General features: G+C 42.7%; 1 protein-coding gene across 3 annotated transcripts in view; it reads left to right on the forward strand.

The window, feature by feature from the left end:
* The first annotated feature begins 100 nt into the window (after positions 1–100).
* The window catches only part of EBF2 (EBF transcription factor 2), a 140006-nt gene continuing 112356 nt past the window's right edge, over positions 101–27750 (forward strand). For all 3 annotated transcript variants that reach the window (XM_026863119.1, XM_026863122.1, XM_026863121.1), the window contains exons 1-6: positions 101–219; positions 1374–1530; positions 2516–2579; positions 2876–2931; positions 3314–3387; positions 9865–9933. In XM_026863119.1, coding sequence (XP_026718920.1) covers positions 215–219; positions 1374–1530; positions 2516–2579; positions 2876–2931; positions 3314–3387; positions 9865–9933 — 425 coding nt within the window. In that variant the 5' untranslated portion in view covers positions 101–214. The remainder of the gene's footprint in view (positions 220–1373; positions 1531–2515; positions 2580–2875; positions 2932–3313; positions 3388–9864; positions 9934–27750) is intronic.

Genomic DNA, 27750 nt, shown 5'->3' on the forward strand with positions numbered 1-27750 from the left:
GGGGGGGAGGGCAGAGGTTTATTCCTGGGGAAAGCGAAAGTAAAAGGAAACGGCTCCCGAAGAGCCTCCAGGTCGCGGGAGCGGTGGAGAGGCAGTGGCGTTGTGCTGGGGGTGGCATCGCCAGGGTTTTCTCAGAGATCCGTGACAAACCCAGAAACCCGAGTTCTTACATGCAGAATGAGAGGCAGCCCCAAACTAGGTGCAGTTGTGGCGGATGTGGTGAGTTCACACTGTACCTACTTGGCAACGGAAAGCGCAGGGAAACATCTGTAGTTCTCCGAAAGAGTCAAATAGTTTTTTGCCAATGCAGTGGAGCTATTTTGGGGACTGAAAACCGAAGCTGTTCTGACTCCTAACTTGTCTGGCAGATAGACAATCTATTGAGTCATACGGCGGTGCTCATGTGCACCTATTTTCTCTGCAGTAGATAGAAATCGGCATTAGGGAGAGGGAGCTACAACCAGTGTCACGAAGAAATGTACCCGCAGTTGGGGATCTTGTGGCTACGCAAAAGCGTTTGAAAAATCTTTCCAAGCTGGGAAATGTGTGGGGAAACGTCACTGAGTTTTCTACGGTCAGGGACAAGATTTGGGCAAGGGCTAATTAACTTGAGTCTAAATTCTTTCAGTTTAAACCCAGGCGTCGGTTCAAATAGGTCAGTGACTAAAGACTGCATTGACAAACTTCGCCGCTGAGTAAAGTGGATGCTCTCCTTGAAACTACTTGTCTTTTACCGAAAATGTAGGTGCCCCCGAGTTGACAGTCCGCTCGTGGGAATATTTTAAGGTTGCTTGTCCTCTCCTACAGGCGAGGTGAACGATGCTGGGGTGTACAGATAGCGCTTCAGACCCTCTCCTATGTTACTTCTACCTCCCACTCCAGAAACGAGTGTGACAGGCGAGAAGCAAATAGGTAGAGGAGGCAGCAGAACACTTACCGCATGTCGGGTTAACCGTCCTCCTGACTTTCGGGGTCTGTAAATTATTTTCGTCCTCGGAGCGTAACTAGAAAGCCAGCGGAGCCGAGCCGAGCCGCGAAGGAGCGTTTCAGTGACAGCTCCAGCTCGGGCGCGGCCCCTTCCCCGCGTCCCTCCCGCATCCCTCCCGCATCCCGCATCCCTCCCGCAGCCCGCGGTGAGCGCGGAGCCGCCCTGCGCGCCCGCGGCGGTGGGATTGCGCCGGGGCCGGCCCGGGGGTGACAAGTGCCCGGTCCTGACCTCGCGTGGCGCTCGCCCAGGGTCGGACCGTTCCCGGCTTTCCTCCGAGCGTGTTCTGCCTTTGCTGTTGTTGTTTTGCTGTTACTGCTGCACAACCTGGTAATGTCTTTGTCTCTCCCCCCCCTTCCCCACCCCATCCCGTGTGTTTCCTCCACAGCGGAGTAGCTTTGTCCAGAGCTCACTTTGAAAAGCAGCCACCCTCCAACTTGAGGAAATCCAATTTCTTTCACTTTGTTCTGGCTCTCTACGACAGACAGGGGCAGCCCGTGGAAATAGAGAGGACAGCTTTTGTGGACTTTGTAGAAAATGATAAAGTAAGGCTTGTTATCTTTCTTCTTTTCCTCTCCCGATTTGATCTTTTCTTCTCCCCCGTTGAGCTGCTAACTTTTAATACCTGTTGCCCCTAACAAAATACAACCAGCTCCTGGTCAAGGGTTCAGGTGCTTTGGTAGAGCTGTTGCCCTCTGTGTGCTGCTGTAGTTAAAAAGGCTTGCAAGCCTCTGCTGCATCGAGAATACAATGGGAATTTCATACAGCCATCAGAAATAGAATCAAAAATGGAATGGGGGACAAATGCGCTGCTTTGGGGGGTGTTTTTTGGGACCTACCAGATCTGCCAGGTTTTGTTAGTAGCCTAAGAGAAGTGGAATCTGACCTGCAATATGTCGTACTATGTGTCGAGCTTGATTATATGTATTTCTTAAGACTCCAAAGTCATTGGCAGGACTTGAAAAGCATTTACTTTTGGATTTTTAAATCCACAATATTGACCACTTCATGTTTTTACAATTATTTTCTTAGTCACGGACAAGATTTTTTAAATTATGAAGGATGCTCATAAATAACTATATTGTAGGAAATTACACTAAAAAAAAAAACCCAAAACATGAAGAATCATCCCTCTAACACAACCTTCAGGAAATATATATCAGTAATGACTCAGTATAACACTATTGCGAAGTAACGACCGTGATCAATCTGCTTTATATTAACTGACTTGAAATGTATAAATTCGTCTCAGTGTATTGTCTGGAAAAAGTTGTGAGTGTAATAGCAAATAAGGGAGGAAAAGAAGTTCTCGAACACCTACCAGGAAAAGATGTCAGCAGTATTTTGTAGCTTGTCCTGGGTCATTCGGAAGGTTAATATATCCCAATCAGTGGATTCACCTCTCAGAATTTTAATGAACTTTGTTGTCACTTGCATCATGATTATCAGCTTTTGCATTTTAAATGTGCCAAGTGTTAAGTTCTGGAAGAAATTTTTTTTTTTTTTTTTTTTTAATTCTCTCTCTTACAGGAGCAAGGCAATGAAAAGACGAACAACGGCACGCATTACAAACTCCAGCTCCTTTATAGCAATGGTGAGTCCCCTTTCCAGCCCCCTTAGGTTGCACAGTGAGGCGAGCTTAGTAGGTGCTCTCGCTGTGATTTCGAAAATACACAGAAATTTCCTTGCGTGATGCTCTTTCAGTGTGGGGATGGGCTCTGAAGTTTACCTGGTGTGGATGGGCTTGGGAAGCACACTAGAGGAAACAAACCTAAATGGTCATTCTGAGGATCTTTAATAAGGCACTAGATGAAACTAAATGGTTTTGTTCTGATCTTGGGGAAAGATGCATGTAAGAGCATTATTTATTACTCTCCTCTCTCGCTCTAGGTGTCAGGACTGAACAGGATCTGTACGTTAGGCTCATCGATTCAGTCACCAAGCAGGTGAGCGTAGCTAATACGTGCCGTGCTACCCTGTCCTGCTTCATCCTTCCGCCTTTCTTAATATTGCCCTGCATGTTTTTTCCTTCTCTGGTTCATTTTTTGGTCTCTTGTTCATCTGTATGGCAGACCTTATTTTTGAGGGGGATTGAAAAGCAGTGCTCTTAACTATCTTTTTGTCCTCTATGGATTGTAGGGTTTTATCCACTTTTAACCAATATTTATGTATAAGCTGCTTTCCTTGCTCATAAAGGCTTTGGGGGAAGGTATTTATTTGCAGGTCGTGGTGAGCAATAGTAAAAAGCCTTCACCTCAGATCAGTGTATTACGACAAATAAGTAACCCCCTGATGCTACTGGCTTACCCCTTTCCTTAATTTTTGCAGCCCATAACTTACGAAGGACAGAACAAGAATCCTGAGATGTGCAGAGTTTTGCTAACCCATGAAGTCATGTGCAGGTAAGATGACTTTGTTAACAGAATATAATTTGTTTCCATAGATGCCAGAATGGCCTTGCCGATGAAGTTGTAGGTAGGAAGAGTTTGATTTTTGTTTGTTTTTGTTGTTGAGTCAGATTCTGTGTGCAGGAAGACTTTCTTTTTACATGAGGATAATATTTGATTTGGGTTCAATACAGATATTTGGGTGTGGTGATGGTTTGTTGTGTGTGTTGGGTTTTTTTTTGTTTTTTTTTTTTTTTTCCTGCAAGAGATTTAGCAACCCCAGGTCCACAGCCTGAGCTGCGCTGTTTTTGTTTAAACTGGGCCTTTATGTGTGTTGTTTAAATCGAGACTTTTCATGTGCTTCTTTCTTAGAAAGATCCCTGTTCACCTTTTGAGAACGAACAGTTTAACACTACAGATTTTTACCTGGAAACAAAAAGGCATTCTTCATGTAATTTTTTTTTTCCGGTGAACTATTTTAATTTTCTTAATTAAACTATCATCATGAATGTTCTTATAATTTTGCTTAGTTCTACTGCAACCAAAAAAAGAAACCCCTCAAACCAAAACACAAATCCTTCTATACCATGTAAGCAAAATTTAGGGGACTTCCACCTTTTTAATTAAGACGACCCTATTTTTAGCATGCAAAGTTATGAATTAGCGGGTAAAACGAGTTGAGGATGTTTTTAATAACATTTGCGTAAGTCTGGAGTTACATGTACCTCATGTATGTACATCGTGCTTCCATGGTAACTTATTACTTTTCCTGCTCTTGCGTAATTAAATTTTTTTTTCAATACATATAACAATGCAAACAGTCAATGTTCTTATATTAAAATGTGTTAAATTGTGCATAGAATGTTCTTTCATAAAATGAAAGGCAAGACCAATCTTGACCTTTATTAAACACAGTTTGTGATTTATTGTGTTAGTGGGAGGGGGTTAAACTGTTGGACTGAACGTTGCTTCTTTTCACGTTGCAGTTGGCTACTTGATTTTTTTTTTTTTTTTTTTTTTAGCAGCTTATCTGGACAGACTGCTTGTCAAGGGAAAGTCTCGGTTTCAGTACTTTAGCAATTACATCAACTATTCCATTACTTGTAAAATAAGAATCAAGTAAATGTATAGTGTTTATCTGTTGTTGTGCTGGGCTCTCGCTAATTAAGAAAATGAGCACCGTTACTTTTGAGGAACATTTATCTATTCATGCCCAAGCACAGCGTGTCCCGTGTATGAGAGATGCGCACGGGGCGCTTTACCAGGACCTGTAGATGTAAGAGTCAATCCCAAAGGTATATGTGCTACTTTCTGGCACATCTAGTACTTGCATCCATATTTAAATATATACGTTACCCGTATTGCTGAAAGCCTTCGCTGTAACTAGGTAAACATCAGAGAAGCAGAATCTCTGGCTTGCTAAGCAGCTGGGTCCTGCTCTGTGATAACAACATAGCAGTTGGCATACTTCGTCCTTCTCCACTCTTCCTGTATGGAGGACGGTTCTGTTTTAGAAGTTAAAATATTTCAGCAAACGCCAGCACCTTCCCACCCAAACGTACTTGTTCAAAATAAAATCAGTTTGGCTTTTTCCCCTGTGCCTTTACAGCATCGAACGCTCTGTTCAGCTTTTATATACCTGGCCTCCGCTGATGCCTATAAATGTATTCCGTGCTTGATTTAAGGTGGTGTTCTACAAATGCAAGCCATTATTCCGATTATACCGAACTCTCCTGCTTGATAGATTAGCTAGGGAAGAATTACAACTCAGGGATGTCCTTTCCATGTAAAACACAGATTAGTGAGGGAAATCAAAAGCGCTCTGTAACCTAATCAAGACATTTGATTTTAAATGTCGTGTTTTCCTAGAGTACCCCTGAGCAGGATGCTGCGTGTTCTGGAGAGGCATTACACATATCGCTTTGAATAATGCCAAGGGAACGGATCCAACTCTAGTTAAACTTGACATTTTATTTTATTTCTTTTAAGTACAATAATCAAATCTTCCTCATTGTGTGCTGCTTAAGTGGCAGCATCAATTTTTAAAGCCCCTAGCTTAGTTTGCATTAGTAACAGTATATAAAAATTTAATGCACTGTACCCACTCTGCTGTTCAAATTGATGCCTACTGCTTTTAAAAAGAAGGGTCTGCCTGTCTTTCTGCTCCTCTTCCAGTCCTCGCTAGTTGAAGGTAGACTCTTTTTTTTTTTTTTTTTTTTTTCTTTTTTTTTTTGGTGTTTTTCTGTGTGTAACCACACATGCAGATATTCTTGCTGTATCGAGACGAGCGCATCCGAAACTCCGCATCTTCCTCCCAGACAGTGACAGATGCGTGCTTAGCAGGAAAGTTGTCTAAATATTGATACGGCTACAACAATCTGTCATACCAATTGAAAGTTAAACTCTCAACTCTCAATAATTAGTGCTTTCACCGAGAGGCTCTATTTATTTGTTTGCGCGTCTGAAATTTTGCATTTGGGTTGTTATGGCCCGATGGGAACTGTTCCTATTAGGTGGGTTTATTTTAAATACACAGTCTTCCCCCCTCCCCAATGGTTGGAAATCAAGGTAAACAGTCTCCTCTCCTGGAATAACTTTTTTTCTCCTCTTCTTTTTCTTCCAATTATCGACTAAGAGGAAACTAGTTGTTATGCTGCTGCCAGCAACCCCCTATGCCCTCAATGCTCAGAGGGTTAAAAGGTATTATAATTTGAACAGAAGTAGTCTCAGGGCCTACAGCTGGCTAATAACAGAGTTGTATTGAGTGCAAGCAAGCCCCACAGCTGTGACTTTCGCCACAAGGCTCAGACTAGACGGGAGCTCTAATCAGCTGGGCCAGGCGGCCACTGGGGCCTGTGTCTTTATCGGCCAGATGGTGTGAATTTAGACACTTTTGTTATGCAATTGCAGGGAGGAGTTGGGGAGAAGAAAACAAAACAAAGGCCACCATGCTGTGAGCTTATTTGAGTTTGAAATTAGAGACAGATTTTTTTTTTTTTTTTTTTTTTTTGGGGAGGGAAGTTGAGGGCTGAATTTTAAAACCATTTTAGTCAAGTGTGAGGATGCGAGTTTGCCTTTGACGTGAACCTTCTGGAGTATTGAGTTTGTAGATCTGGTGTTGTCTGTGGTAGCTTTTGGTTTCTGTGTTTGTTGTGTTTTGTTTTTTTTTTTCCCGGACTGTTCATAAACCATTCTTTTCCCCAGGTAGACCTAGTTAGAGGGGAGAGCATAATAATACAAAGAGTAGAAAATAGAACTCTCAGGCCTTGATATTTTTGTTTTAAGCAAATGAGCATCTCAAAAGGTGTGTTTGGAGCACAACATTGTAGCGGAAGTGTAAATAGTGGTGAAGTCACACCAATAATTTGCTTTAATAGAATATTATAGGCTCGATCGTGGACCACCAAAGTTTGAGATTTTTTTTTTTTGCCATTGACTTAAATTGGAACAAGTCAATCCTGTTACAGATGGCACTTGTGAAACAAACCCAGTGGAAATGTTCATGCTTGGATACCGTGATGAAAAACTTGGGAACTGGGATTTAAAGTAAATTTTACTTTTGCTAAAATGCTGGAGGGAAACATCCTCAGTCTTTAAAAGCAGTCCGACTTAAGCGTGAGCTGGTCACTCACTGGAAGTGACTGTTTTCCCCAGTTAAGAAATTTTTTCATATGTGTTCGGGCTCAAAAAGCATTATGGCCAAAGGGGGGGAAAAAAAAAAAATCTAGCACTCTAATGAAAATCTGATACGCAGTGTGATGAGAATATAGATATTTGTAAAATATTTGGAGAGCTTCAGCTGTAAGCCACAGCTTTAGAAGGAAAAAATTTAAAGTAACACAAATGTAAAAGTTCTTAACTGCAATAATTATGCAAACTAAAATAAAACAAGATGTGCTGCTTTCAGAACCCAGCCATGCTGTACTCCAGTCTCGCATAATTCATTCTAAAACACTTCCCATGCCAAGAACTGGCAACCTCTCTGGGAAGAGTACGTGAGCTGCTGAGATGGGGTTGGAGGTACTGCTGGTGTGTTCTACTCAAACGTTGCTGTGGGGTAGTGCAATCAGAAATATTTTTTTATGACCAGCTGCATAAGTGAACACGACTAAAGGATATCTCATTTAGTGTTACTGCAGAGAGAGGAAATGACTGCTGTTTCAGCTAGCTGTAAAAAAAAAAAAACCCAACAAACCCAGAAACAAAACACTACAAAACTATTTTAAAAATTGAGTTCCTTTTGTTGTTTTATTGTAGCGGCATGTAAACCAGCAAGGCATTTATGCCTGGTGTTATTTCCAGTGCAGTGTTATATTGGACGCGTCAGAAGGACATGGCAAATTGATATTCTTCTGAATGAGGGGTTTCTGCTTTTTGTGGGTTTGTTTTTCTTCAGAAAATATCTCGCGCCTTGACTTACGGTACAAAAATGTGCAATCCTTCATAAACAGTCATTAGGCAGTGAAACGCAGAAAAGATGCCCTTAAAGTTGGGAGAAGGAGGGAGTGGGATATTCTTAGCTAGTGTGAATTACTATAGCTACGCTGAAGTCGATGGAGCTATGACAATTTACAGCAGCTAGAGGGTCTGCCCCAGGGATTTTTAAATATTTAGTGTATCCTTTTATTTTAAAAGGACTAGCATCGATGAATAAGTGCAGGTTTGAGGCAAAGGAAATGTAAGAAATGTTGAAACAGTTTGAGCTGCTATTCAAATAGATCTGCTAGTTGTAGCTTATCTCGCCGGACAATTTCAACTTGCAAATGGGAAGTTGCTGGCACACGCTGTAACTTAGGGAGAAAATGCGCACATTTGAAATATTTCATGTCAGGAAGAGGTGTTTTGTCTAAATGTTTAAGTATTTAGAATTGAATATTAAGCATCTCAAGAAAAAAAAAAAAAGCTACTCATATTTTGTACTGCCTACAGTGAATTCAAGCATTTTATTTAATTTTTAAAAATTTATTTATTTAATCCCTCTGCTTGGAATTGCTTCCCAGTTGGAAGACAACTGTGGGATTCAGGCTGACTTGAGAATGTTGCCAACGTCTTCCTCACCTATTACACCACTGTCCAGAAACCTAAACAATTGCTTCATTCCGTATTTGCAAATTTGAGCAACCTCAGCAGAGTGGGAAAACCCTAATCTGGAATGGCAGTTCTGTAACTGAAGGCAGGATCTGATCTGCCGCCTTCTGAGGCGTATGGGACTTCTAGTAGAGTTTGCTTCGTTCTGGATGCCTCCGTCTTCCCCCTCCCATGTTAGCTTTGGTTGGAACAAACTCTCTGCGCATCAGGACAGCAACATAGGTGTCAGTTAGAAGATTTAAGCTACAAATTTTTAAAATTGAGAATTTTAGATCAAGGACTGATTTTAAAGTCTGTTTTGGTACTCAGCTGGTGTATATGTGAGGAGCATCGCCCGTGTTCATGAGTGGAAATCAAATAAGGACCTCATTTTGTTTGTTTGGTTTTTTTTTTAATTATTATTTAAAAACGAGAGAAGGAAATGCACTGGTTCTGTTCTTTCCTGAAGAAAGTTTAATTCACTGGGAGCGAAGAACATCAAATAGTTCCCGAGTGTAGGTTGTACTGTACCATCTCCTCATATGTGTGTATGTACGTACACATTGTGCATGGGCACACACACACGTGCATACATGTGCATGCACACGCATCTCGTTCTGCAGTACGTACCTTACTGCAAGCTCCTGAGGGCGACAGCATCGTCCTGCATTATCTTACCAAGTCAGATAAATATATTTATTTTATGTCGTGAGCTCATCAGAGCGAGTTCTGACCTCTGTACGGTCACGGTGGTGGCCACGCGGTATAAAATACGTGTATAAATACATGCTTCATTTTAAGGGCTTAGCATCACGGAACAATTGCGGTGGGGTTTACAGACGAGATGCCAGCTTGAAAAACATCTCTTGAGATCCTTGTTAGGATCTAAGTACGCTCAGTTTCTGTTTTTTCACTGGTGCTACTATAGTGTTGAATTTTTCTGTAGGCATACGAAACTTTTGGGATGACGAGATACTTAATAATCAGCAGATCATTTACTCAAATAAAACAAATCATTAGGTTACTTACAGTCAGTTCTAACACCTTTCTTTTGACGGACTTTTGACCATACGTAACACACGATACTCATGCCTGTAATGTCATTATGACATTTGTTAATCGTTTATTAAGCCTTTATAAATAGCACCTTAATCTAAAGTGTGACCGTACCGCTGTTCCCTTTTTGGCTGGGAATTAAAAAAAATTTTACGCCGAGCCAAGTGCCAAACTCCAGCTGGAATCAACCTGGACTTGGGCACCCAATTCCCTCAGTTCTCCCTTCTGGAAAAACTCACCAGAATTTCCTCAGTCGCTCTTCTGGGTGTATATTGCATCCTGAAGGTTTGCAGACAAGACCTCTAGCTGGTTGCTTTGCTATCGACCGTCACAGTAATTCTTTGACTTTGGTTTTCTTTTTCTGTGTAGTCGGTGCTGTGAGAAGAAAAGTTGCGGCAACAGAAATGAGACTCCGTCTGACCCCGTGATCATTGACAGGTAGGAAACGAATCCTCCTTTTCCCACGAAAGAAACTTCAGATAGTTGTTTGTGCTTTGAGGTGGCTGATGATCTTTCTTGATGGTTATCTGTCAGTGTCTGCGATTCGAGGATGTCTGTGCTTCAAGATTCTTACAAAAATTCCAGCCTGAGAGTTTGTTAGCTTTAGTCCATCGGGGCTTACCTTGCCAAATTATTGATGTTTAATTTTTAAGTTCTCTGTGTATCGTTTTCATTTGTGACCACATATCCTATGGATGCATCCGGAATATTTTCTGTTCACCAGGGATATGATCCAGCTGGATTACTGAGACAGATAAAGCTCTGAGCAAAGCTCTGAGCAACCTGGCAGCTTCAGTAATATATATATATATATATATATATATAATTTTTTTTTTACAAAATAACACTATTTTTGTAGAAATGTGGGGAGGAAGGAAGGAAGCAGTAAAGGCAGAAGTGCAACATATTAGACAGGGTTAAAACTGACAGTTTGGGGATTGTGAGCAATTTTATCTAGATCAGCAGCTTCATATATTACTTGATTCCAGATCCAAGTCTAAGGTTCTGCTTTCCAGTTTCTGGGTAAATAACATAAACAGGGGAGAGCAGCAGTTTGTTCAATCATGAACTGGCACATAAAAACAGTGAGTATTTGTGGAGGCTTAGAAAACAGGCCTGTGGAACTCGCTGCCTCAAAGGGATGTTTGAGATCTGGAGTTCAGCAAGATTCAAAAAGGAAAAATAAGAGTAGACAGAGGAGTTTCAGAAGGAAGTACACAACCAAGATCCCCAGAAGGAGAACAGTAAATAAGAAAAAAGGAAGAAACCTTTTCCCCCTAGATTATGCTGTAGTAACTGTTTAAAGAGTTTCTTTTCCCTGAAGCAGCTGGTACGAGGGGCCAGTGGAGAGCTGATGCTGAAGTGGATTAATTGTGGATTCAGTTTTTATGTCTGTATGTGTCTGGCATGTTCTATCTACAACCTAATAAGCATTATTTGTCACAGTACTTCTTGCGAATTTATTTTGGCATTTGGAATGGTCAAGCTGGTTTGAATAAAGATCTATAATTATTTCCTTCATTTTTTCATCGCAGAGTTAATCTCAATAATTTTGCAACTTAGACGTGATGGGGTTCTTCCACTCCCTTTGCCCCGTGTTTTTACCTTTTCATTTTGTACTTAGAAATTGTGTTTGGGGCTGGAGCTCCAGCAAACTGGGCTGTTCGTGTGGGTGTGGGGGGGGGCACTTTCCTGATGAGAAGCAGAAGTCCTAGATATGCCATCTTGACCTTTTCTATGAAATTTCTAGCTTATTTTTGGCTGCGTTGATGTTTGGTATGAATCTGCATTTGGGAACTTTCCAATCTGAAGTCCGAATTCTCTGAAACTCGTCCTGCGGCTGGAGAAGCGGCATGACGTAAGGCAGTGCGTTAGCCTGTCAGTTAAGACCGTGAAGGGGGTAGTTCCTACCTTCAGCTGAATTTGTCATCGCGACCAAGCTGCCCATTCTTATGCGAAATGAAGATTCTGATGTTTTCTGCGGGGATTTGAGGTCTGTCGATGTAAAATGCAATGGAAGTGAAACTATTAGAAAGAACGGGGTTATTCTCTTTAACAACTGTGTGTAAAATGTGCATCACAAGTCATCTGTGTGGTCAATGAGTCCTAACCTGTCTGAGCTTGCTGTGAGCCTAGAACTTTTATTAATAAAACTCCCCTGCTAACAGCTCTCTGCCTATAGGCATCCCTTTTGCGTGGAAGCATCCTCTGGGTTCAGTCTGGCAGGTTCTTGCTGAGTGTCAGTTCTTCCCTTTCATCTGCGTGTGTGAGTGTCTCAGTTGCGGGTGAAATCTGGAGTTCGGTAGCAGTAACAACAAGGCAGATGAGAGAAATAAGGGGTATGACCCGATAGAGCTGTTTCGCTTGGTTTTAAAGGCAGTCGCTCTGTCGGATTTAGGCCACAGAGGGAAGAAATGATGACAAATCTGCACTGCTGTCTGGAGGTGGCATGGTTTAGTGAACAGAAGCTAAACTCAGAGCTCAATCTTTTTCTTGTTCTACTGCTAATCAGCAGCGCAGCACCTAGCGAATGACTCCCTCTTCTGTACAGTTATTTCTATGCCACCACTTTTACCCGGTTAAACAAGGTTTGAGGAGTTGAGAGATAATCCTGTGTACTACATCTTAATCAACACATGTAATGCAAATACAGGAACAAAGTTATGCTGTGCATGTCTGTGCACAGAGGAATTCATTGTCTAGTCTGTCATCCTCAGACATTTCCACAGCAGTAAGGGCAACTACTTAGAGGAATTTCAACAGTCCACTCTCCCAAGCTACATTCAAGGGGGCTAATCTTTCTGTCTTTCGAACAAGCAGAATACTCTGCTGGAGAGCCATGTGTGTTCTCAGCCAGCTTGGGAATCCGGGCAGCAGCGTTTTTATTTATTTAGAAGGCCTTTATATGGCTTCTTTAGAAGAGAATATCTCTGCTTAAGAAGTTGGTAGCAGGTGGAATAAAATTTCTGCAATGCAGCTTGCAACCTGCAGGCCAGCAAATACGGGAAGATTCTCAGTTCAGTGTTGCCTTCATGAGGGATTTTTTTTTTTTTTTTTTTTTTTTTGAACTACAGGTTTTCTTGAAAAATAAATAATAATTGGAATGAGGGTGTTTTTTCATTGTTTGAAATGGTAGGTAAATGTAAAAATTTGTCATGTAGCAATGTAGCTGTTACGTTCTAGCATGTCCCTGGAGAAGCGGAAAAAGTGTAAAACGGAGAGAGAAGGGATTACGGAACCACGTTGGCGTTATGCAGAGCCGTGTCTCAACAGCGCGTGCGACGTGAAGCAGGACTAGAGCTTTCCGTTGAGAATAGTAGGAAGAGGGAGGCCAGAGAGGAGCTGGGCTGTCTGGAGGCGCTGGGTTCTCCCTTCGAGCCTGGGTAATTAATATGCATTGCTCCTGCCGCAAGAGTGCGTGGGACGGTTGTGGCTGGCACTCCGGCGGTGCCACCTGCAGTATCGTTCCAGCCGTGTGTGGGGACCTCCGTGGTTAAAACACGGTTTGATTGTACAGCGCAGGGAAGACCAACGTCTTCAGAGCCGTAGTAGGTGACTGCTGTAAGGTGTGAGAGCAGAGATGGAACCCGGTTTGAGGTGTATAGCTTAGGTCTAGCAAGTTGTGGGTTTGATTTGCGGCCCCCACAAAGGCAGTGCCCTGCTGGACGTAAAGGATTCGGGAGGGCACCCACATTGCTAATCTTCAAGCTCCTTGACTGTACAAGCAGCCCGTGCGTGGCAAGCGGGTTCCCTCAACAGCGAAGGAGCTGCGGGGCAGAGGGGTTCAGTGTCCAAGGTGAAGCAAGCTCCGTCAGCGGGCACAAGTTGCTCTGGGTACCTCCAAGGGCGGTGAAGAGGCAAGGAGAGGCGTTGCTGCTGGGTAGAGATACGCACCGATGGCCGTGCTGCTGCTACTTGATGGTTCATTGTTTTTCTTTGTTGCCTGGTCTAGCTAAGGGGCCGCATCTGGTGCGCTTGTCCATGCCGCGGGCGCACGCTCCTGACCCCGCTATCGACGCGCCCTCCAAACCTCACAAGACCAGTTGGTTGGGCTTGGAACTTGCCGTCCAGTGTTGCACTGGACTAAACCTGCACCAAATCTAGCTGAGTTCAGGGACTATATGAGAAGTTGTTGCAAATGATGAGTACGGTGTTCTCCCCTTTATTTGTTTCTCTCTCTGCTTCTTCGCTTTTTATAGACGCTGATGCTTAGTCTGCTGTGTTGGTTTACCTGTTTATTGCTGTAGGGAGGCGCAGTTCATTCCAAATCATGGAAACTTGTATTGCTGTTTGAAAAAGGAAGAAAGAGTTCAGTGGGGAAAAAAATGTCAGCCATGTTGCTGCTGGGTTTTTTCGTCTCCTCGAATGCATTCCAAAAGTTCTTATGCGGAATAAAAAATTTCTGCTGTGACCTTTGCTCTGGGGAGACTCGATTTAGATCCTAAGGACCTTGCAGTTATTTTTTCCATTCACTCTTGGAAGCCAGCACTTTTCTATATGAAAGGGAGCTTCTTCACCAAAGTGTACCGCGTACCCCCTCCCACCGACGAAGATCTGTAGAACACCTTAGAGTATTTAGGTTTCTGCAGCAGCCTGACTCTCAGTTCCAGTGTAACTCGGAGCAGAATCTGACTGCAGACTGCTGCCTCCGTTGTAACAGCAGTGACAGAGCTCGAGCCCGGCAGTGCTGCTATTGCAGGCGTCAAAAAGCAGAAGGAGACGGAACTCCACGGGAACACCGGGCTGGAAGGAGGATCTGAACGTACGTGGGAGATGACGTGGTAGATGTAGTTTAGTCCAGGAGCATTTGCAAAATACGCGCTCCACAAGCCACAGTCACTTCTCCGTGTGTTAGAGCAAGCTTTAACTTTGTGCACAAGGTCAGAATTCATCAGAGCTAAACTAGTTGTAGTGTGTTTCCATGGTGGATCATAGCACTGGTGATCTGAATTTCTGTTCGTCATGTCTTCCTGCTTCGTTTTTGAAGTTAGTGCCTGCGGAATTAGTAGGTTTCTGAGACTTTAGAAATGTAAACGTGAATGTTTTTGTTGCTTTTTCTTCATGGCTGAAGTGGTAGTTCTTAACATTCCTCGTAGTTCCTGGAAATGAGAGTGTGAACTTGGCGTACTAACACTTCCTCCTGTGTTCAAATCGTACATGGGGATTGAAGCGGGTGGGTCGGGGTGGCTTTCAGACAGAAGGGTGCAAGTTTGTGCTTTTGAAGATGATACATCCCAGATGAAAGCTGGACTTTGCTGTGCCTGTATTAAAATTACTTAGCCTGCTACCTTTCCCGCACCAGTGATGCAAATAAAAAACCCAACTTGCTCTTATGATTAAGAGGTCTTGGATACTGCAAGCGAATTTAATTCATCATTCTGCTGCAGATTTTCTCTCTCCTTTTGGGTGAGTTGTATAGTTCTGGATATAATTTCTCCATTCATTAAGTGGGAATGAGATTTTTATTATTTTTAAAATTTTTAATGCTTTGTGTTTCTTGAAGATTTAAGCTCTTTAGAGCAGGCTGTTTGGTGTGCTTGCTACTCTTAGTGCTTTACCCGGTTTACTAGAGCTGTGATCTAATTCAAGCCTCCAGGGTACTGGGGAGAACTAGGTGACTTTTTCAGTTGAACAGTTTATTTGCTTCTTTTTCTTCTTCCGATAAGAGAGAAAAAGTCAAAAGAAATTTCTGTGTAATTCAAATGAAACATCTTAATTCAATTAAACGATGCAATACAACTGGGAGGGGACAGACTTTTTTATTACTACAGGGGAAATTACTTGGAACGCCACCGCAGAATGTGAGCATAAGCCGTGTGCTGTGTGTAGCTGGCTGGCTTTATGGTTTCGCTGTGTGGAGGCTCCCGAGTCCTCTGCTGTGTCGGAGCTGATGGAATGAGGTCATTTAGCTCAGAAGATTTCAGAATATGAGATCCTGGGTTCAATCCCTCCTCCTGTTAACCTAAACTCTTCCTAATTGTCCCGTAAAGAATCTATCGTGTTTTGTTACCACCTTTTCTTTCTTTCTTTCATTATTGCGGTTGTTACTGGGGCAGTGGCGGCCGCGATGAATGGGATGTGAGCGAGCCGCTGAGTTGTGTGGAATATTGCCGTTGGCCGAGCCGGGCACTCACCGGTGGCTGGAGGCGTGGGGCCAGCGCTGCAGCTGGGTCACCGGGGCCACGCTGCCTCGCACCAGCTGAGCACTTGGCACACCAGTTTCAGCGGCGGGTGAACCACAGTATTGGTCAGCCGACACGTGCTGTAAACATTTAAGCTTTTGTTACCACCGTTTTTAAAGAAAAAAACCCCAAAGCATGAAGGTGGCTGGCACACCTGTTAGCATCTCTATAAAGAAGCAGAGGAGGCCGGATTACATTCGTGGGCCGTAGGGGTCCGGCTATGTAGAAATGAGGCAGCGTGGGTAGAGATTTTTCTTCCCTGCTGATCCTCGTGCCCTACCTGCTGTATGGATAAACAGAGCGCTGAACTCTCCCCGGCTGCCTGGCACGTTTCACAAGCACTAAAACTCACTTTAGGAAAGACAGCTGCTGCCAGGCTTAAGCATTCTGAGTGTGCCCCTATAGTGTCCATGCTGTGAGTTGAAGTGCTCTGTGAGAGATGTCCACATTAATAAGGCTCGGCTTTACGTCTTCTTGTGCTATCCACACACCCCCCATTCCCTCTCCCTAAAAAAGGCGAGAGGATGTATAGATTATCTTTCATTTTGAAGGACCTGGCTTGAAATCAGTGCAGACTTCTCACTATGCTGGGTTTTTGTGTGTTTGTTTTTTGGTTTTTTTTTTCTTCTTTTCTCTTGAAGTCCTTTTTAGAGGGCTCAGATTATCCTTTCCATCTCCCTTTCAGGCTGATCCCCCAAACCATTGGGTAACACAAGGATATTTCCTAATGCTTAGAGGCAGAACAGTGTGAATGGAGAAGCCTGGATCAAATTCCCACTGGTACTGAGCTGCCCTGTCACTTCAAACAAGCCACATAACTCTGTGCCTCAGTTTCCCCCTTTACACAGCGTTAGCAATTACCTAGCTGCGGACAGCGGTTTCAGATCATCGAACAGGATTTTTTTGTTTCTACTGCAAGGAGGATTTCGTCTACATGGCGGAGTTGGATTGTTCTATTTCTGCTCTGTTCTCCTTACTCCTTGTGAGCCTGCCAGGGTAGAATAAACGTCTCAAATCTGTTGCTGCTGTGGGGTGAAGCTAGGAGCCCCAGACAGACACAGCCCTTCTCAGCTCCCTGCATGCTCCAATCCCCCCTTCCAAGCCTCCAAACCCCACAATGATCTCTTCTCTTGTCCTAGGGAGTCAAAGTCCTTTGTTCGCTGCTAAACCCTGCTCTCCTGCAAAGAGCTGCTGTTGTGCCATCTGTCTCTTTATGAATTTTTTAGTAGACTGGATGTTTGTGGGGAGTCAGTAACTTAAAGTGCACTATCCTAGCCATTTGACAAGTGGTTCTCTTAGTGTGTGATTTGTTTCTCTTTTTCCCCCCTCTTCTAGGCAAAAATAAAATTTACTAGTTTGCTGTCCACAGCATCTTGAAATCTTTTGATGCTTACAATCACTTAAAGCGTGTAAATGGAGTAAACTGGTGACTAGTTTGTGTCACTTAATCTTTTTTTTTTTTTTTTTTTTTTTTTAACACAGAATTTCCAGCAAGCTGGTAAGTCAAAAGAAGCTTAAAGACCACCTTGAGTGTGCTAGAAAAATGAAGAATGGACTTGGGGTTAAGGAACTAGTTTGAACTGTTGAAGTCCTGGGTTCTGCTCCTTTCTCCATTGCAGACTCCCTGTATTTTTCTAGCCCTTCACATAGTCTGTTTAGCAGTACAGCAAGCGTAAGTGCGTGCTTTTCTGGCTTTCACTGATAACTCAAAGATACATATGCTGAAAATTGATCTGTGGAATTACTATGGTGACGTGGAAGACTGTTGCCGTTAGGGTGGAGATTGTTTCAGAGTGATTAAAAAAAGTTATTTCTCTTCCCAGACAGTTGCTGCCGCCTGGGCTGAAGGTGTTACTGTTTCTGAAACGAAGGATAAAGTAAATAAGATAAATTTAAATCGTTGCTGATTTTGAGCACAGATTTATTAGGAAGGTAACAGAACTGGAACCTCCTTTCCACCAGCTTTTTGTACATGTGTGCTCCTAGCCATGTGCTGTCAGCGTGTGACTCCGCAGCCGTTTTGTCCTGAGCTCCTCACCTGAGCCCTCTGAATGGAGTATGAATAGGGTATGTTAGAGAAAAAAAAAAAATGTGACGGGTGGGAGCATTAACCAATACTGATTGCTTTAGTTCTGCTAAGTCGGTAACTAGAACAGTTAGCACATGTTCTGGTTTCAGAACTGCAAGGGGAGCGTGGCGATGTCTGAGCAAGGACATGTGATATAATTTAAAGAAATCTGACTATCGCTACTACTGCCTAGAAGCCTTAAGAAAATAAGTCCAATGAAGTCAAGACCCAAAGGATTATAGCAGTTCTGCATAAATCAGATAAGCTTCCATGATGCTTTAGTGCAGTTTGGACAGCAAGCGTGGATGAATTCCAATCGTATGAGATTAGCTGTGCGTTAACTGAGATAAAAACCAGCGATGGTGCTGGCTGCCTGAATCCTGACTGAGCAATCCAAAGTTTTGAGTTCAAGTTCAAACACAGCGTGGAAGAATCCTTGTCTCCTTTTGAATTGAAGCTTTGTCGCTGCAATAAGGAGAATTTGATCCAACGTGCGTTGTGCTCTCATAAATGGCAAGCGAGGAGGTTAAATGGCTGCGGGTGATAATACGGGGTCTCCGAAGGACAGGTGAGGTATCGGCGTTAAGGAGCCATTAGAATCAATGAGCTTGGTAGTAGTGGAGAGGGGAATGGAATAAAAGTTTCCCATGAACTAAAGCACCTCTGGGAATAGAAGCTGAGGATAAATTCACTGTGTGGACAGCACAAAAGAAATTCCGGGCATGTAGACCAGTAGCGTGTGACACGGGATCTGTACAACTCCGATTTTTTGAAAACGGGTCTGCGTTTGCCTGGACCCATCTGCACTCATCATGGCAAATGCTAATATTTCAGAGTATTTGAATCCTAATGAAAGCATCCTCTCTGTATTTATGACCTAAAATACTCTTCCTTATCACTTTTGCACTCCTCTGTCTAGACCTGGTTTTATGGACTTGTCAGTTCATCTGCCCTAACCTTTTTTGTTATTGCCTCTTGCTTCCCTTTTGAACCTTTTGTTTCTCTCCGTCCCTTCCTCGTGTGTTTCTTTCACCATCTGTTTCTGGCGGGATCTCATATATTTTTCTACCCTGTAAACATCCCAGGATTTCAGCCTCTCTGCTGAGATGCTTCACCTCTGAAGAAGGCTGTCCAGTTAACGTGTAGGGTTTCCTGCTTTCAGATAGGGAACGGAATAATTTGTCCTGCTCAGAACGTCACCCAAATTTCTTTTAAAATAAAGGCAAGGTTGAGATCGAAAGGATAGAACGTGTATCTGAAACTTGTTTAAGTCAGTTTGGGATGGGCTCATAACTTTTAAGCCCGTAACGCTTCCATGACCTGCCCACGTCGGAGACACAATGAGTCTTGTGTGTTCCAGACTGGAGCACGTATGTGTGTCCTGGAACAGCATCTTCTCTCCGCAAGCGCAATGCGTATTCCCATCTTTCTCTCTGATTTGGATCTCTAACATGCTGCTGTCTTCCAACCCATCTTTTTTTTTTTTTTTTTTTTTTTTTTTTTTTTTTTTTTTTTTTTTCCTTTCCATCTCCTCTTCTCTGCTAATTTCCTTCACAAATAAATGCTTATTTCTCCATGGGCATTCCATTTATAACTCCACGTTTGGTGGCTTTTCCTTCAAGTGGAATCCATTGAGCTTGTAAAATGTATTGGATCAGTGAGCCTATAATGAGGCTTCTAAGTCCAAACAGTGCAAGTCTGCTGGGATTTTATTGTTCATAAAGCTTCTTCCCTGGGGAGTGATAGAGCCATTAGGTGTGTGCTGTGTTTAATATTTGGTCATGACAGGAAGCAATAATTTTCTATCTTTTACTGTGGCTCCCAAGTTGTTTTTTAAGCAGTCAGCTTATTTGAGTCTCGGTGACTGGGAACCCATTAGGCAAAAGGAGTTTCTCTTTCCTACATGGGTTCGTGTCTTTCCTACAAAAGCTATTATTTATTTCAAGAAAATAAAATAAAGTGGCCACTGATAGCCCTATGGTGGCTTTTAATCACTTGCCCCTCTTGTGAATTCCCAAGCACTGTCACACCTGACAGGAGATGGCATAGAGCTGATTTCACCAGATGATGGCATTTCTTATGCTGAAGGGATTTTTTATTTTTTTATTTTTTTATTTTTTTTAAATTTATTCCAGCAGAGAAACAACCACCAGGGCTCCTATTTGTGTGGTATGTTATGGGTTTGGGGATGTATCTCGTGCAAATCCACAAAATCAAAACTTTCTTTAATTTCAGTGGAAGCAGGAGCAGGGTTGTATTCAAGTATTTTGGAAGTGGTTTTATATATTTTTGGAGAAAAAAAATTCAAAAGCAACTATACAGTTTTGGGTGCTTCCAAGGGTTTTTTTTGAGGTCCAGCTATGAGCCATTTTCAAAAAAGATCCCATTTCCAGATGGCACTACATCTTTTCATTGAGATAATTTTTTAAAAAAAATTATTTTTTTAATCTGCACTTAACATATATTTTCACTGGGAGGGGGGAAAGACTACCCAAACAAAAAAACAAGGACTGAAAACCAGTCTGTTTTTTGGAAAAGACTTGAAATTTGCGAAAGAAAACCTGACATTTTCTTAACTTTTTTTTTTTTCTTTTGCAGTCCTTCCTCTTGCTCTTTAAAAATCAAGCTGTATTATTATTTTAAATTGAGAGTCTAAAGCCACTTGATGATTCTCGACGTACACATGCGCTTTTATTCCTTGAGTGTTTAAAACTGAGCTTTGTCCCACATTTAACCAATCTACTCTCTTTGAACCGATTGTTACCCAACAGTGTTGTGTTTTTCCTTAGTACCTTTGGGGAAATGTGTCGAGTAGAAGCACCATCTAGGACTGTCAGCCTGACCAGACACCCTGTTTTTCTTACTTGTTCTGGTGGGAAGCTTTCTACGGGCTGTAGGAAATGGCAGGGCAGTAGTTCACGCAGATTCTAATTCCACTGTTGCGTTGCATCGAAAGTACCAAAATAGGGTAGCCTAGAGCGGGGAAGAAGAGAAAAGCTGTTGGTGCCACACAAATGGTGCCCATCAGCTGGGGCTCTCGTACAACCGTGTATGAAAGTCACACCACGGTGGGTGAGCAGGTGTTCTCAGGGAAATTAATGCTCTTTGGAGAGTTTTGTATAGGGCATAGCGTCCTGCCAATCAGTAAGGAGAACGCGAAGGTTTTTTTGTAAGTTGAGTGTTTCTCCAAATGGAAGAGAAATAGAATAGGATGAGAAATTCTGAGTGACTTCAGAAAATCTCCAGTTTTTCATAATATAAAATTGAAAGTGATTTTTAAGCTTCTTGTTGCTCTGTTTATTCAAGAGCCTTTAGCAAACTCTAGGAACTGTCCTAACCCGTTCCTATCACAGGTTTCCCAGAGAAGCAAGATGCAACGAGAAGACTGAATTAGAGGAAGCCCATACTGATTAGTGAAACCAGTACATACAGCTCTTCCTTTTCAGCTCCTCCCCTAAGCCTGCCCTGGTGAAAGAAGAGGTCACATAGAGAAAAGAGTGCATCCGGGGCAAAAGCCTGTGTAAAATCAGACTCTGAAGGCCATGGCTTTATAAATGCAGTGTTTGCAGGTCAGACTGGGGAGCTGGCCTCCTGTGGTCCTACCGCAGAGGTGTGCCCCTGTCGTAAACCCAGCGCTTCGTATTAACAAAGTGTGCTCTGGTGGAAGGGATGGAAATCGGGATGCTTGAAGTCCATTTCCAGGATTCCCCTTCCCGTGGCCTGCAGAGGGACTTGGACAAATCACTTCTCCCTTAACCTACCTTGATATGCCTTGGTAAACCGCAAGACCTTTGAAATGGGGAGGACTGTTTGCCAAGCAAGATGGGGTAAGGGAGGAGGAGAGTTTCATCTTGGCTAGGAGCACTAGGTAATTCCGTAGCACTAATTGTGATGGCAGTTTAAATGACATTGATGGTGTCAACAGCAGGAGATGTGTGTGAGTACGTTGACTGCTAGTTGAGGTGGAGCAGAGTCAGTCCATGCGTGCTGGCCTCTTTCTGAGGAGAACATTCTCACTCACATGTGTAGACACTGTGATGTCAGTTTAATACACACAGCTAAGTACCAATTAATTTATTTTTGAAAAAGTAGCTCAGTTATTGAGCTGGAAGAGTCTGGGTTATAGAAGCTTTGCAGCTCAAAGCGCCATAACTTCATACCCACATGGCCTGGGGCGATCAGCGAGTGAAGTGACTCCAGCTCTGCAGCTTGTGGAATGTTGAGCCCTTTTCCCTCTGCTCAGTTTTTGGCATGAAGGCAGAAAATTCTGCTCCATGGATTATTTTTTTTTTTTTTTCATCCCTTTAAAGAAAAAAAAATAGTAACTCTTCTCATTGGAAATGAGAATCCCCAGCAAAGTAAAATGATACCATCAATTACCACAAATCCTTTCAGGATTCAGGCTCTGTAGCCTGATAGGACGTTGCTCCTCTGACAGTCTTTCCCTTGTATTCCCCGCGCTTCCCTCAAAGAACGAGTCGACTTTCTCCACAGGATGTGCCATCAGTTCTGCGTGCTTCTTATGTTTGCCATTGTTGCTGCTGACTGTACCACCAAGCTGGTTTTTTTTTTTTTTTTTTTTTTTTTTTTTCCAAATGCCAAACCTTAGAGGAAGATCACGGAGTGTTTGGAAAGAGGTGGCACAGGGAGGGTAATTACAGACGTGTTAAAAGCAGTTGAAAGCCAGTACACAGAGAATAGTTGAAATTAGCTGATGGTACAAAGAAATCGGACTCGAAGCCAAGAGCGTTGATGCCAATACAAATTGGATTTTAATTATTTTTTTGAAGAGATGCAGTTAGGTTTTCTTACGCAACATTGATAAAAAGGTATTTCAGCAAACGGGTCCCGATTCAGCAAAGCAGTTAGCACTTGTTATTGTTTAGCATCGACATCAAAAAGTCTGTCCATAAATATTTTGTTGAAACTAAACCCTGAAAAGAAAAACGAAACTGCAAAGATTCCTATCTGGCCTTCTGGTTTCTTTCACATATAGAAACTTTCTGTAAGAAACTACAGTTCTTGAAACTTCCTTTTTTTTTTTTTTTTTAAAAGATGAAACTTGGGATTTTCATGTTCACATGAATCTAAAACAAAAAGTGCTGTTTGGAGGATGGGTAAAGCTTTTACATGCTCTTTATCTTACAGATCTGTCTTTTTTTATTCTGGGCAGATGTATATAATCCTTAAATTTATAGCTACTAGAAATTTCACTGGGTCTTCAAAATAGATTGTACTCGATATGAATTTGGAGTATAAGTGAATCCTTGAATAGTGGGTTTTTTTCCAAATCTCTACTCTCATCAGGAACATGGGCACTCTACCTTGAAGAAAAATAATGATGACTTTTAAGGTTGAATCCCTGCCAGTATAAATCATTTTGCTTGATGTTGACAAAATATCTGGTCAGTCAAAATTCCTCTGCTAAAGAGGGGAGAAAAAGTATACAGTGTTGTGTCAGTGTCACTTGTTGACACAGAACCTCAAAAAAAAATATCCTCTGGGACGTTTTGGTTAAAGGGTGGTGGTTTGTTGTTTGGTTTTTTTGTTTTTTTTTTTTCTTCCCCCTTCCCCTTTATCTCAAGCATTTCCCAGCATTCCTTCAGGGACATCTGGTTCTCTCATTTTCCAGTTCGACTTTGGTGCCTTCAAAAAGTATCGCTGTCGGTTTCTTTGGATTTAGCCAAACACCGCACGCAGGATAGTAGCCCTGCCTGATAACTTCCCGAAAATACAGTTGCCCCTTGGAAGCAGTGACCTCAACCAGTGATGGGTGACGTGACTCTGTTCCCTTTTATATTCTGGAGCTTCAGGATTTATTTTACAGGCAAAATGCATCTTTGTGTTCTATATGAAGGTATGGCCGATTCTGTGCTTGTACGCTGATGAGCTATTTTACCTCACTTGAGAACTCTGCTTTAGGGAGAGAAAAGCGGACAACATAGAAATGTTCTCTATTTGCACAGATCAAAGCCGATTCCTTGGCTGACATGGATTGTCATGCCGCTACGACAGTTTATATCAGCTAAGGCTTGCCCGTAACACTTGCGTGTAGTTTAGGAGCATCCTCTTGGCTTATTTGCAATGTGGGGAAACGGTACTTCTGATCAAGGGAACGAGTCTGTAAGGTTTGGTGAGGAATTCTGTACTGGACTAGGAGTCTTGAAGGGAAGATTAGGACCTGATAATAGGTCAGGCTCAGCTGGAGAGCGGGGAAGAGGCAAGCAGCGGCTTGAATGAGCAGGTAAAAATGGGGATGGGGCAAGGTACATGCTGACACATTGGGGGGAAATTAAGGATTCTACGGTATATGTCAAGGGATTTAAATTGGAATTACTTCTTTAACCTTATTTCTAGCATTTTCTAGTTTCTGAATGAGTTTTTATGAGCTCAGTAATATTCCTGTACTTCAGATCTTTGGCATGTGAAAGGCTTCCCGTTAGCATTACTGTGAGATGCAGGTGTGAGTGAAGTTTTATCTTCTTGCAAGCTTTAATATAAGTGTTTAAAATAATAATAATAAAAAAAAAATCCCCTGTATTTTTCACGTACGTTATTTTTCTCTATATATAAGAAACCGAAAGCTTTTTCATGAGCTGTTTTGGGACAGTGTCAGTGTTGGCAAAGAGCAGTACAGGAGAGTTGTTAACACAGTAGTCCGACATAGCTGTATAAAATAGCCTGCAGCACAGCCGTGATCATACCCGTGTACAATATACCTACAGGCTTCTAACAGACTGCCAGGATTTTGCTCAGCTTAACCCTACGCGAATCGAGTCCCTGTCGTCGCCTTCTCCTCCCCCGTCAGACACAACATTTCAAGCACACCCTGCGTCTATCTGTAGAGGTCCTGAACACCAGAGTTCCAGCTGAAGTCATGGGCGAGACAGCTTGATTTGAGCTGCAGCCCTTCCCTTCCAGCAGAGAGATCTGAACTTGAAAAATTAACTGAGTCTCTTTCTCCCTGCAGCTGCTTCTAGCCCACACCGCAAGCACTAAATAAGAGTCTGCCGAATGGAACATGATTGGCAGCTACCTCCTCTAGCAGCGGAGGCCCCAAGAAGGATGGTGTGCAGATAATGAATTGGTGTCTTTATCCCAGGAGACCGAGTATTGCAATGCGGTACCCGCGCTATTCTCCTGTCACCCATGGTGTATCATATCCCCTGGATACAAAGGCAACTTCAGGTCTTGGTGTCATAAATCTAAGTTTTCAGTCTTAAGCACGCTTCTCCCTTTGCCCCTGAAGATCTGTATAAAATGTTTCATCTTCCGCTGGACGGGTATCCGCTCCCTTCTGACTGCGGCGTGTTAGCTGTACATCCTTCATCCGTGCGCAGACCCACCTTGGAGCATGCACTGTAAGCACTGGCCTCTTCTTGCATTCCTTAGAGCAGCGATGCGCCTTTCTGATGGCTTGGCACCGTGGCAGATATCTTTATTGAATTTTCTAGCATTTGGGTGGGGAAAAGGGACCTGGTGCTCTTAGACGCGCAGTCTGTCTTTTTGTCATTGACTCTAGGCTGTCATCTTGTGCGAGTTAGGTTTTCCTCTTGAGGAATTATCAAAAGCACAGGTGGTCGCATTCTCACCGCTGCCTGAACACCATCCATTACCTGGTGCCAGGATGATATTGGAAACAAAGTCTTACTGTCTTTATGAACTCCCTGCTTGGTTCTGTCTTCTGCAAAAACGGCCTGATGCATAGAAATGTATTTAATGGAGAATTACTGTAGAGACAACTGCAGTGTGCTGGGTTGCATGGATATTTAGGAAGGCAGTACTCAAAAGGAGGGTGAGTGTAGTTCGTTAGTATGTGGCAAAACATGAAGATCCATCCCTTTCGCTGCGAGTCCGTTGCAGATCACTGGCATTATTAAAAGCCTTAAATTGGGCTCTTGCTTAAATTAATTTTAAGATCTCTTTTAGACGCCTGCTAGTTTAAGCCTGTCCAGGACAACTGGCCTCTTTTCTTGTTTATCCTTTCTGTTTAGATGGGAAGCTCTGTGGTGCAGGGTTTTGTACCGCGACTTTGTACAGTGCCTAATGGATTGGAGTCCTGCTCTAGACTGAGTCTCCAGCTGCTCCTAAAACAATGCAATCGTTTCAGCTAGCACCTAATAGTGATGGCTGCCATCCATTGAGATGTGCTTGTTTATTAAGTGAACTGAATGCAAAAGGTCTCCTTTCTCCCCGTGCCACGGTGGTTTGAACCAGTGGGATAGATCATAATTAATAGAACTAACTGAACAACCGTTCAAGTTCTTTCAAATAACTCAAAAAAAAAAATGGTTTCTAGAGTTCTTCACAACTTTTCTCCTAACTGGCAAAATGTTTCAGTAGGTTCTGTCACTTGCTGAAACTGTCTTTTAAAAGAAAAAGGTTTTCTTTTTATAAAACCTTGTTTTACCCCCAGCATGCTGTTGCAAAATTCTGATTTCCCCCCCCCCCCCCAATAAAAAGTAGTCTCGGAATCAAAATTAAAGATAACTGAAGCTGCGTTAAATCCTTTTAAATTACTCATACACCCCAAATAATAATAACTGCTTATGATGGGGTCTCTTATTTCTAGACTGCCCGTTCTAATTGATGTTATTTGATCTAATCTGATTGCTGGTCGTTCAGTGGCAACTGAAACCCGAGATGGCTTTCCGAGGGCCTGTGTGAAAAATGATTTACTACCGTAGTAGCGTCACTGAAGAACTTCTGACTGTGGATGAAAATCCTGTTCAGTTCTGTGCAGACACAGAAATTGGCTCTTAGTCCCTTTTTGGTTGGACTGACATTCCTGTACCCCAGAATATTGGCTGTGAACGGCAGCCCCCCGTTTCTGTGCCTGCAGGGTCCGAGGAGGAGCGGGTGGTGTATCCCCTCCGGGCAGGGGCTGCCCAGGCTTTAGGACTAGTGGCTCTGTATTACTGCAGTGAGCCCTATGGAAAACTTTCTACGAGCGTGTCATCCACCTAAGAGTCCGCCAATAAAAAAAGCTCCTCCCGTATCCCATTGACAATTTCCTATGTTGTATACTCTCATCTCTCTCCTAAGCCGTGTTTTCTCCTGGAGTTCACTATTGTTTTGTCAGCCCACCCATCACAAAGCAGAGGTCACATCAACATGACCTTTTGCTGGTACAAGGAGGCTGCTAAATAATTCACGTGGCCAACTTGATTTCGGGGTCCACATTTGTTTTTTCCACTCTCCTAATCAAGATGCTCATTTAATTCTATTCCAGCACCTGTTCAGCAATTAACACCCTACAATTTGCATCTTACCCTGACATTTGCTATCTTTCCAATTAGTTTTTATATCAGTATAATTAGGTAGGGTTATTACAGTGCATCAAGCAGGGTCGAGGATATTCCCAAGCCTTTAAGCTCTTTCCCAGATTTGTTTAGGGAAGCCACTAAGGGTAAACGGTTGATTAGGATCACTGTTTTTCTTCTTCATTCAGATCAGGCGAAAACTGTTTCCCCATGTGGCTCATGAAAGATCAGGGAAATATGTCAGTCTGTAAGAACTAATATTATGTAGTGCATGACTTTTTGGGTGAATTTACAGGGGATTATAAGTAAGGGTCAGGCTATGTAGCCACTTGCAGTAGTGTTCATGAGGGGACATTACGCTCTTGCTTTATATTAAGCTAAGCAAATTGCAACGATGATTTTAATTTTTGAAATCAATCTTTGGAGTTAACACGTGGGTGGGGGACGAATCAAAATTAGAGGGCAACCTGACCATATTGAACACTTAGCTTAATTGGTAAAGACTATGGGAGCGAAATGACTATTCTTAACACCTTTTAATTTAAATTTCACAGAAGGAAGGTCTTGCTGTTCAGCTGTGATTGGGTTGGATTGTAGTAGGCTCTTTGAGTCAAAAGTTGTCTTGCAGCCAATGTATATGGAGTGTCTAGCACAGCGGACCTTCCTCGTGCTGCTTTATTGCCAATAGTAAGAGACGGCTCCTTGCTGCTACTGTTGATTTCCACACACACCCCCCCCCCCC

Source organism: Athene cunicularia, assembly GCF_003259725.1.
Source record: "Athene cunicularia isolate RWA chromosome 22 unlocalized genomic scaffold, athCun1 chr22_part1, whole genome shotgun sequence".
NCBI classification, from domain to species: Eukaryota; Metazoa; Chordata; class Aves; order Strigiformes; family Strigidae; genus Athene; species Athene cunicularia.